This window comes from Magallana gigas, chromosome 5, assembly GCF_963853765.1.
Source record: "Magallana gigas chromosome 5, xbMagGiga1.1, whole genome shotgun sequence".
Classification (NCBI taxonomy): Eukaryota; Metazoa; Mollusca; class Bivalvia; order Ostreida; family Ostreidae; genus Magallana; species Magallana gigas.
In genome coordinates this window covers 56654231-56666440 of record NC_088857.1, presented here as the reverse complement: position 1 = coordinate 56666440, position 12210 = coordinate 56654231, and the positions used below count along the sequence as shown (strand labels likewise).

The 12210-nt window shown below is 32.4% G+C and overlaps 1 protein-coding gene and 1 non-coding gene across 2 annotated transcripts; both read left to right on the top strand.

Annotated features, from left to right (window-relative positions):
• The first annotated feature begins 1961 nt into the window (after positions 1-1961).
• On the top strand, positions 1962-6818 carry LOC105318346 (GLIPR1-like protein 1). Its single transcript, XM_066084930.1, has 12 exons — positions 1962-2177; positions 2262-2381; positions 2647-2776; positions 3754-3851; positions 4181-4269; positions 4601-4701; positions 4790-4912; positions 5075-5169; positions 5499-5604; positions 6080-6249; positions 6378-6456; positions 6727-6818. The coding sequence occupies exons 1-11, from the start codon at positions 2109-2111 to the stop codon at positions 6453-6455; spliced, it is 1179 nt and encodes a 392-aa protein (XP_065941002.1). The 5' UTR covers positions 1962-2108; the 3' UTR covers position 6456; positions 6727-6818.
• A 2377-nt stretch (positions 6819-9195) lies between these two features.
• On the top strand, positions 9196-10409 carry LOC105318348 (uncharacterized). Its single transcript, XR_898475.4, has 4 exons — positions 9196-9391; positions 9689-9775; positions 9871-10005; positions 10270-10409. It is a non-coding gene; the product is annotated as an uncharacterized protein (transcript).
• The last annotated feature ends 1801 nt before the right edge of the window (positions 10410-12210 follow it).

Here is a 12210-nt window from a genome sequence, read left to right as displayed (position 1 = left end):
TGCCTGCGTGCTCACATCTATACTATTACGTAGCAAAACTCAACTCTTTCGTAAAGAATAAAACAGGTCATTTATTGAAGAATACATATAGCATAAAAGTTGCATGAAACATAATGCCATAGTCAAAGTCACAACATAATATAATACGAAATGAAGAATAAGTGATGTGATGTGACAAGTAGAAAATAGGCATATCCTCCAATAAATCACATAGAACTCGAAGAACAATATTCATACATAAAACCTTGAAAATATCCTGAGAAAGAGACTAGTAAAAGTTTTAGACCTTTGGCAGGAATAGATGTTTTGTCTCCATTGCTGCATTATTTGTTACCGTTTATTTACGTCATGTTCCCAATTTAAAAAAATATTATTGTGCTACTTTAAACAACTGACCATTACTTAAGTTTGATTAAAGTAAAATATTGTGAAAACTTTTATTAAAATAATTGTTTTATTATCAAACATTTATTTTTATTTTGTGGCCATCAATAAATTGTTCTTGTATTGAACAATCTGCTTTAAATTTTTATTTCTTACACGCATATAGTTAATGAATCACCATTCTTTTAAATCTTAATTCATATAATTATCTAATATTCGGGACGTTAAGGCCAAGTAGTTTCTATTTTTTTTACCAGGAAAAATGATATCCCTACAGAAAGCTGATATCTCGTTGTAAATGTAGTTGTCTTAGTGTTTCGCTTGCATTGAACGCATGCGCTTGTAATCCTTGACCTGATTTTACCTGGCGACCACCAGCTATTTCTTTTTCCGTCTTCCAGAACTCACTAGGAAGCCGCCAGATAATTTTCTTACCTGGTACCTACCATTGTTCATACTTTAGAGTTACCTGTTGAATTTATTACTCTAACAAATTTTATGACTTTAATTTCGACGAAACTTAATATCAATTTCAGTGGCTCGTGAGGTGATTTTATGGAAAAAAAAAAAGATTTCTTATCGGATGTGATGTTGTTTGAAATGTTAAAATTCGTGATCGACTGCAAAGATTTTATCATTATTGCTTGATGATATGTGTCAGTTATCAACAAAACACGGATATGTTAATGAGCTTCCAATTAAAACAGTTTTATAAAAGTACATACTGCACAACTATGTTTTGTCAAACATCATTAATAACTGGCATCGTGTCCTTTATTCAACGCAATCACACCCACCATATGAAAACACGGGCCATGATAATGTCTTTGGTGCCTGAACTCGGTTAAACATTGTTCTATAATAGAATTTAAAACAAGAGGCAGACAAAATTACCACATCACTAAAACGAAAATGATTGATAAATTTAGCAAAGATTCTGAACTTATGTGGAAAAAGGAGAAAAAACGCCAGACAGTTTGATCGTAAAATACAATGTCAATATGTTTTAATAATTGCTTCAGATTTGTTGCTTCGTATACATCAAACCTAGCATTCAAAAAGCAAAATTTTGTGTGGCATTGTAAAATGTCTTAATTAAGGATGTCGAAAATCAAAATGAGCCAAATTGAACCCCAAGTTAACAAAAATCGGCCGTTTTTTAGCTTTGGCCCTAAGACAATAACTACTAACACATTCAGGTCAAAATAATAGGTTTAAAAAAAGTTTTACATATCTGTATGTACTAACATTCTTCTAATATTTTTTTTAAAACGGATATTATGTTAAAAAATATAATGTCTATTTCACGATGAGTCATCCTCAAAGTTTGTTCAATTCTAATACGTGTTCATTCTTCAAAAAAGCAGAATACCTAACTTATATAAGTTCCTAACAATAAAATACGTTAAAGCATTGATGATAATAAGATAATTTGTTTACTTCATTAAGCTACAACAGAAAACATTCCTCTGCTAATTGGCAACAAACCGAGTATCCTTAGCAATACAGTCAATGAAAACGTTTAGAAATCAAATTATAAATCTCTAAAATCATAGATTTGACATTTGTTAATTAAATTGAGGCAAACAGTTGTGATACTCATCTTTACGGAAAAGGGAATTAAGTTGGATTGAGTTTTATCAGATTTTACTGTTCCGGGAGTTTGTGTATATAAGGAACATCAGCCAAAGAAAGACAGAAGCTTGTTCACTACAAAGGTTACCATGAAGAAAGCCTTTACTCTGCTGCTCCTAGCAGTTTGCCTTTTGGGAGTTCGGTCTCAAGATGGAATCGTAAGTTTTGAAACACTTTGTGTCAACCCTTATCATAACACCTTGTAGTTTAGATGCTTAACGTTGTTTCACTCTTTAATATAGGGTCCTAAAACCAAGCCACGGAGCAAACGGCAGACTAACTCGGATGATGTTGAGTTTCTAAATGCACATAACGACAAGCGTAGAATCGTCAATCCATCTGCCGCCAACATGTTAGAAATGGTCAGTTGTTTGTTTATTTCACAATACATGTGTAGTTATGTTAGCGATGATAAAAGAAAGATTTGTCCTGTTTGTTTGTTTGTTGGAATCCGATGGAACTTCATATTAATGAATATTTCCCTGCAGTATATATCCCAGTAATTTTTGTTTAAAAGCTCTACTTTCATATATTCATGAAATAAAGCTTTCTAACAAAGCTTGCTTATAAAAAAAATCCACATGTATGTCCTTTTTTATTATTGTTCACTCATTATTATTATTGTAGAAATGGAGTCAAGAACTGGCAGACATTGCTCGCAATCATGCACAGAAATGCGTGTTTGCTCACAATGGACAGCGTTCTGCCCAGTCTACAACCTTTACCTATGTCGGTGAAAATATCTACATCGGACCAGGTAAAGTTTTATCAATACATTGCATTTTTTTTTATTGTTATTCCTTTTTTTTCTTATCAAAATTGTGAAAAAATTAGAATCAAAATGACTATGCAGAAATGTGTTTGCGTGGGCCCTGAGGTCCACGCAGAAAAATATATAAGCGAGGTTAAACCGGATGCTATGGGGAAAATGCAACCTGCGCCTGAGCTAGCCTGGTTCCTATGCGTAATGGGTAGCTCAGGGAACCAGGCAAGCACACGTTTATCTGAATCGGGATCGGAATTCCGTGCCATATGCACACTTATATAAGTTCAAAGGCGCTGTTATTGTAAAGTTGTCGGTAAACAATACAGAAACAAGTATTCCTTTAAAAGAAATGATCGGCGTGTGATATGAACTGTCAGTATTATGAAAGTTAATGTTATGCCGAAACTACAACATGCATCAAATAGCATAATTTGCAATGTATTGTTGTTTTCCGAATACACATGTAACTTAACTTTACCTTTATAGTAGGCGAGGCTAGAGTACTTCCCGATTAAAATTTTTTAAACATTTAAGTATGATTGAATAATTACGTCACTGTATAGAAGTTTAAATGTTAAGAAAAATGCATTAAAATATGAAATTTTTACTTTACACAAAACTGTCCCTGCATAGTTAACAAAGTAGTGCAACTCGTAATGTGTGAGCAAATAGTAGAATTCACCGAATGCCAGATACTATACATGCAAACTTCATCAATAGATAGATCCAGATTATTTAGGAAGTATGAAGCCTTTTAATTCTGAGATAAAAAGTCAGGGCTATACATACATGTATACGTAAACAACAACAAATTTAGTGGTAAAAAGTAAGCGGCTAGAGTCAGAGGAACCTCTGATAATCTATTAGCTTTCACGTTTTCATTGGAAACACATGCAGATAGTCCACGTATTGTAGTCCTTTTTTAAGGACAGCAACTTGTTTATAACATTCGACTTTACATAAATCAGCTTCAGCAGCCGCTGTTGTGAAAGAATGGGATGATGAAAAAGCTGTTTACGGATTTTCCGGAAACACATGTAGCGGTGTATGCGGCCATTATACACAGGTATGATTATCTTTTTTACTTTTCATCTAACTTCGACCAAACAATTAAAGCGTTCTTATTGACTTTACGTGAAGCTTTAAACACTCTTGATACTCTGGCTAATCTTATATGCTTAGAATACCAAATGAACAGCCAACCACCTATCGAGAACCTGTCCAAAAGTTCTATAGCATAGATGTAATAAGTTAGGAATGAGATTGCTCTCTACAGCATCAACTAGAAATATTGTTCAGAAAAATAACCTTAATGTTCTCAATATTGTTTTTAAAAATTTGTGAGGTATTCAAGATTCAACTTTTTGAAGAGTGCCTGTGGTGTATATCGTTCAGGTAGCATGGCATAATTCTGAATACCTTGGCTGCGCACGAGTTGAATGTGGAAACAACTATTTCTACAGCGTTTGTAATTATGGACCAGGGTAAGAAACTGAAGGAAAAACTTCATCAGATCAGATTTTGACGATAATGATATAAAAGTATAGAAAAATAGGGAAATCAAAACATCCACAAATGTTTGACCCCAAATAAAGCATTTTGTAACGCTACGGCAACTGTCCGCACGAGAAAACGTGCCAGTCAATTCCGCCGTTATTTATTGATTATGCAAAGTGATTAATAATAATAATGATTTATTTGAAATTATTTGCTTTCAATTCTAAAGATTAAATAAATCTTTCCGAAAAAGTGAAAAAATATGTTATGAATTTGGTTATATTTTAAAGATAATTGAAAACAATTCTATTACTAAAGCGGGAACTACAATGGTCAGCAGCCATACACAGCTGGTAATTCATGCTCACTGTGCCCCGACGATTATGGATGTAACAACCAACTATGCAGCAAATCATCAAGTATGTTTTTAAGCATTCAGACATTTCTTGGTTTTTAAGCCATTTTTCATTTTCGTGATGATCATTTAACATCGCCCGGGTATTGTAGCTACAAGTAATCCCTGTAACCCGAACCCTTGTTTAAACGGAGGAACTTGCGCACAATCATCTACCGGAAGCGCGGTTTGTACATGTACGCAGGGATGGACAGGATCTGTATGTCAGACACAAGGTAAACTGAAACAAAGAAACTGAGTACCATTTACTGTTACTATAAATGTCACCTTAATCCATCCTTGTCAGAATTGGTTAAGTAAGAGTATGTAACGATTAGAAGAGTAGAATTGTGACATATAATGACGTAATTTGTTTATTGTTTTACCTTCTTATCTAGTTTCCAGTGGGAATACCCTGCACACCTGTGATTTTGAGTCCATACTTTGTCTCAATAATGAAAACACCGACACTGCTAATTTCTTCAGACTTCAGGCGAGTGTTTTGTATTCTACTTGATGATTATACATGTAATATGCATTTGTCGATAAAACAGGTTTGAAGCCACACCGTTACACCGGCAAGGAATCGTTCTTAAAGAACATAAAGGAAATAAAGCTTTTTGTTTCAAAGAAATTTCTGTAGACTTGAAAAGAAATGTTAAATGATTACAAAATATGTATTTGAAATCACAAATTGGATACAAAAAACATCAAGAACGTCCAAGTAGTTTTCTGTCGAGTAAAGTAAACTGGGAAATATCGTAAAAAAATGTTCATTGAATGCTTTGAGGGCGTTTGTATATGTTGGAATTTGTTCTTCAGTCCTATTTCGGAATTGGTCCATCACAAGGGTCGTATTACGCTGTGTTCACCAGTTCCTCTACAACACAGCAGTATGCCTTTTTGGTCGCAGAGGCGTATCTCCCAGGTAAGTTGCAAAAGGTGTCATATCATATCATATCAAGAAAATCTACCAAATGTGTCGATCAGCGCTGTGAAGGATACTCCAGATGTTTTGTGTATGAACACGTTATGAATTATTAGTGACTGTCCATTTCAAAATTAAGAAATATTCGTAATCTTTATTTTCGTGAATCATCGCAAAAGTTCTAAAAGACTCTACCTATTTCATTTATAGATATGGCCCTACATATAATACATTCATGGTCAAGTTGTTGAGTCTTAAAGTTTTTATTTAGGAAGCATCCTCATGTAAAGATAATAAGTTTGAATTTTTGACGAGTTTTGTGAAAAAATCAGTGGTATAGCTCTAATGTGTGAGTAAATTAAAAGCTCACTCAAAAAAGAAATTACTATAAACAAAGTATTGGTATTCTTATAAGTTTGTTGTTTTTCTCTTTTATTCTAAAAATCAGTTTAAAAATCATTTATTTATCTAACAGAATTTTCTGTACGCGTGACCTTCGATTACACAACCTATGGAACAGGGAAGGTGTACTTTTCATATGGTCAAGGGGAAACAACCAGATATACAAGCCTGTTCAACTCTTCTGGAGATAACAAAGTATGGAAGACAGCAAGTGCTACCATACCAGCTGGCAAAAAGAGTTTCGTGAGTTGAATACATAAAAAATATTATTTCAGTGCGAACTAATCGTTCTTCTTCTTCCTCATTGAGTTTAGAGTACCATTATCGTCATATCCTGACTTAAACGGCATTACTTTGATTTAACATTACAGTATTATTTCACTGGGTATGCTGGTGGTAATGGCTTTGGAGTGGTTGCCATTGACAACGTACGAGTCACACAACTTTAAGGTAAAACTAATCTATTCGAGATTTGTTTTTAGTTTTTTTTTGAAATATCATGCTCACAACGATCAACAGTGCTTAAATCTGTTAAATGAAATAGTACATGTATAGCAAAACATACATAATTGATCTGATTACTACTTGTATTAAAGTTGATAAAAGACTGGGCATGATTATTGTTTTTCATAAATAAAATGCACAATCAATAACTTATAAGCTATAGCTATAGTTTATGATAAGTTTACTCTCGTTGTTAGTAGATTTGTTTTATTTTAGAACTTCCCTTTTGACGATGCCAAGGTGAAATGGAATTTAAGTGACGTTTGATTTGTTACATAACTGTTTAAAATAAAAGTTTATGCAATATTTGTTATTTTTTGTGTTCTTATGAATATTTCTACCTTCATTGATAATTTTCAATAATCATGGATGGTAACAAATGGTCCATGGGTATCTTGTTCAAACTGACATGTTAAACGTAGTATGTAAACAAGAACTTTATATCATCATTGGTCATAGGTATAAATCAAATTATCTTAGATTGCTATACTTTGTAATTAATTCTTATCATTTCCAAACAGAAGACCTTATAGTGATTGTAATGTTTCTTGTTATCCCCCTTTTTTGTCCACAAGATTTCTCAGAGATAACTAGAAATATTATCTTGAAATTTTCAGAGATAATAGAGAATAATGATATCTCTAGGCGTTTTTTTTTCTTCATCTTTTTCCAAAACTTATTACCTGTCGTCGTTTCCTGTTCCGCGACGAAAAGCGATCTCACAAACGATTAAAACTTTGTGGGATGATAGACTTATAGCTGTAGATGCGTTCAAGTTATTTAGTTTCGTTCGTCATTACTTCCGGTCGTCAACGGAAGAATTCAATTTCTTTTATTTACGTATGTAATTTAATTTACATAAAATGAATATATACGTATAAATCCCCACAAATTTCATCTATGCGATGTTAAATAAAAAAAACCTACTATCGGTGAGATATCTCAATTATCTCAGGTAGCTTTTTTAAAAACAAAGTTTGTACCCGCGAGATTTTAAAAACTGCAAGTGACCAAGACACGAAACTTACTTGGATGATAGACATTTTATAAGCATTCAAACTTTGTGGGATGATAAACCACTATGTGTATATGTATTTGAACTATTCTATTTCGTTCGTCGTAACTTCTGGTCTTCAACGGAAGTACTTCAAAAATTATTTTTTTTACGCATTAAATATATATATATATATATATGAAATATAAGGATACATCTTTGCATATGTCATCTATATGATGTTAAATAAACGAAAAAATTATTCTGTTTCTGGTGGGATATCTAAATTGTTTCAAGTATCTTTTAAAAAAAATTATGTCCGCAAAATCTTAGAAACAGTATGTGATCAAGACACGAAATTTACATGGACATTAGACAGAAGATATGTTTAACGTGTTTTATTTTTTCGACCGTCACTTCCGGTTCTCACTGGAAGAGTTTAAACAAATCAACTGTTGAAAAGTTTAACTGTTTTTCTTTGACAACTTTAGTCAAATTGATATGTAAAAATGTACTGTTTTCTAATGTAAAAAAAACTTTTTTTTTTCACTGAACACTTCCGTTTGTCCGTTTATCACCCGATATAAAAAAAAAAACCTTTGACTCCACGAGATCTAAAAAACGGTAACGACTTAACAACCAAAACTATGTGAAATATTTATACCTATGTATGTACTTATGTTAAAACTATTTGTTCGGCGTAACTTCTGGTTGTCACAAAAAGTACTTCAAAAATTAGTTTTTTACATGTCGAATTTATCTAAATAGAATGACTATATAGGTATAAAACTTTACATATGTCATCTTTGGGATGTAAAATAAACAAAAACTTCCGGTTAGACATCATTAGTATCCTAAGTAGATGTTTTTAACTCCCGTCAGATCTTATAAACTGTAATTGATCAAGACACGAAACTTACATATATAGACTTTTGATAGAAAATGAGTTTAACGTAGTTCATTTTGTTGGCAGTCACTTCCGGTCCTCACTAGAAGGGTTCAAAGAATTCACGTTATATGTGAGTTTAACATTTAGATATCTAGATATATAAGGAACAATTGTCAGAATATTATAACCTGGTTTTATAGTTTTTCAAAAGAAGAGATAAAGTACAAGTTTTCTTTCGAATCATTCAGTCCTATAACTAGCAGTACAATACACAGTAGGCGTAAAACTAATGATTAAAGATAGACAGTGAAATCTATAATTCTTAAGATAAATAATTCAATAACAAAACAGTAGGTGGACATATCAAGATTTAATCAATCGATTAGTTGTTCGTTTTGTTTGATTGCCCTCCTTAAACGTCACGATAGAAATCTTAAGCAATGAAATGTTGAAAATAAAGTGTCTTCATATCTTATTCTTTCACGTTGATTTCTTTCTTCCACGATTTTGTAATGAATTATTAATGTAAAACAAAACACACATGTATAACCTTTCTCATACAAGTATGTTTTACTTGAACTAACCCATATATCGTTGATTTAGGTACTATTGCAATAAACATAATTGTTTTCTATCCAAAGACCTCCTTCCCCTCAAAACCCCAAAACAAAGCAAAACAAAACAAAGGACATACGAAAAAAAAACGTACTTGAAAAGTTGACACTATATTGATTATTGGACACATAATCTCTATTTGTTAAACAGATATTGCATAATGACCAAAGGTTACAGAGAACATCAATAATAGATCACAGATAGCGACAAATATTGCATGTATCACCACAATCACAACACATATATAACACATATATATATGTATAAAAAGACGATAGCTTGCTACACAACGAAAACCATTTCTCCACGAGGCGTTCACCATGTTGTCTAGATTCATATTACTGATGTGTGTTGTTGGCGTTCTCAGCGCTGAACTCCATAAGGTAAGAAGGCTTAGGTTTGTTAAACATTGGCAGATAGTATATGTTAAATTAATGAGATTATAAAAAAATCGTTAAGTATCGCATTTATGATGTATTGCTATATACATATATCAGTAAATTTTGAAAAAAGGGAAACGTTATGATTTCAAGCATCACAAGTCAAAAACCGTGGTTTTCAATGATGATAAACAAAACAGAAACTTAAAAAATAAATTCAAAAGATATTTATCAGAACTAACCATAAAAGAGTAAGATTGTTTGAACCCGTTCTTATTCGATTCTTCTGGTGATTTGAAGGGACACTCAAAGAAATCCCTGGAAAGAAGAGGGGACTTCTTCGACTCAAAGATAAGGATGGCCAGACTGTCTCGAGCAACTCCAAGGGTGAGACAGTCAATTTCTTTGTTCTATTTGATCTATATATGTATAATTGTAAGAACATAACGTATGTCTAATATTTGACAATGTTCCACTTGTAGACAATCAGTGTCTTCATTTCGTGCGATCCAAATCCTTGCCAGAATGGAGGGACGTGTTACGTGTACCATAAAAGCTGCAGGTGTCCCAGTGGCTGGACCGGGCGCTATTGTGAAACTAGACAGATATAAGAGAACGTACTAATCACAGCTTTATAATAAAAACGTTTTCAATGTTACATTTACTGTCAAAAACGCTTTGCGACTTCTGCACACTTATACTGATGGTGGACTCTATCGCTTATTTTTCGTTTCAATAATCATTTACTCTACCTCCTGAAAAACCAAAATAAAACAAAATCTTTGCTTTTTTCGGTTTTGTTGTGTAAACAGAAACCATAATGCAGTGTATTGTATATATTGAATTAATATAAACATTTGTTTTTTCAATTTATTTTCCAGATCAGACGAGTAAATATACTGCCAAAAGGCAATCTAAATAGACGTCACAGGGGATGAAAATAACCAAAATAGAGTTTGGATGATGATTTCCTAAGAAATTGTATCTTTTCACAAGTAGTCCATTAATGTTAATAAATATTTCAAACATGATTGAATTTGTGTTCTTTGATGTAGAACCGATAAAAAATTCAAATCAAAAGTTGTCTTCTATTAATTAGACCAGGCAGATTGAATTAGTTGCTCTTGGGTCATTATGAGACTGATTCTAACCTATTTACAGTCTCTATCAAGAACTGGAACGTTTAAACGTGTGCAAATTGTTTTGATCACATGCCTTTAACAGTCAAGTAAGAAAGTTGTTAGTAAGTTTGTTGACAGACTGTTGGACATATTTGCATCGACATTTCATTTTCGAAAACTGTAAAGGCTCTGTTCAAGCTCAGAAAAAAAATTAGTTACGACAAACTTAAACCAACCCTCTCTCTTCCACTGAATATTGAATTAAAACATTAATGTCTACTGATGTATTGAAACAAGTGCTACAACTTGAACTCACAATATGCCAAGTCTAGAACTTCGTTTTAAATAATCAAACCACCTGTCAAGTCGGCTAATATAAAAGATCTTGTTTTTGTTCCTTTTCAATAAATTTAAAACCAAGTTTAAACTCACATAGTACCAAATATAAAGCTGTATGTTAAATCTTATCTTTTTCAAGTCGGTTGACATAAAATATACTAAGTAGCTTTTAGGGATTCAATCAGTACGCTCTTTATTTTTTCACTATTTTGAATTACTGAAAAAAAAATTGCAAATTTACACCATTCATATATATTTACATCTATCAAGTATTATTCCCTCTATATCTTACGGAAACTTATAGTTAATTCATAGCTCTATAGAAACAGCCAGACTGAAATCTACACGCCCTGTTTATCGATTGGTCGAAATCTACAGCGGCTAGCTGAAACTGAAAAGAAACTGACAGGACTAAAAATTGACACGCCCTCTTTATCGATCTGTCGAAACCTACAGCAACCTCAGAAAAATCACGGACTGCACGAAATTATCATGATGATGTCAGACTCAAAGTCTCACAGGAAACGATTTGGCTGTTCTTTTAGCTAACGTACTTATGTACATTAACAGTAATTTAGTGAAGTTTTCATTATCAATTTATTAATTATTATCAATTAAAAAAAGAAAGATATTACTATAAACCAAAAAATGCTTTCTTTGATTATTATGTGGGTTATGAAGGTAGCGATCATTGCATAATTTTTTTTTTCTGCAATGTCGCTACCTTCATATCCCGAATGAATCACCAAAGAAAGCATTTTATTTTTCCATTTTAATTGTTTACAATGCTTTAGTAATGCATCTCTAATGATCAATCAAAATTTGAGTGCCAGTCGTACAGTTATAAGCAAGATACAGCGCTTACAATTCTTTGTATATGATTAAAGTATTTTTGAACGTGAAAGCCGGAAAATTTATTTTGAATCTTGACAGAAAGCTCTTTTCTATATGAATAATAAATGGAAATATGTTCATGTACAGGATGTACAAAGTACATAACTTTACAAATATATGCTAAGAAATATTTTATTCAAAATCAATTAAATCAAAAGGAAACATCTTTTTCTTTCAATTCAAACATAATTCTGAGCGGCTGGAAACGATGTATTCATACAAGTACCCTGCTAGTCAGGTGTTGACGCTCAGGTAGGTCTATAAAAGGCCCAAAACTTGATGAACTTTTGTATCAGCTAGTGAAAATCATTATGGAAAAACAAATCATTAGATGAGATGTAGAGATTCGCCTTGTTTCAGAGGATGATATCAAGTCCACTTATCATTATAACAGTACACTCTTATCACAATCATCGTTTTCAGACTGTATAAAAGAAATACTTGTTTTGTGAACAAATGTAACTAAAA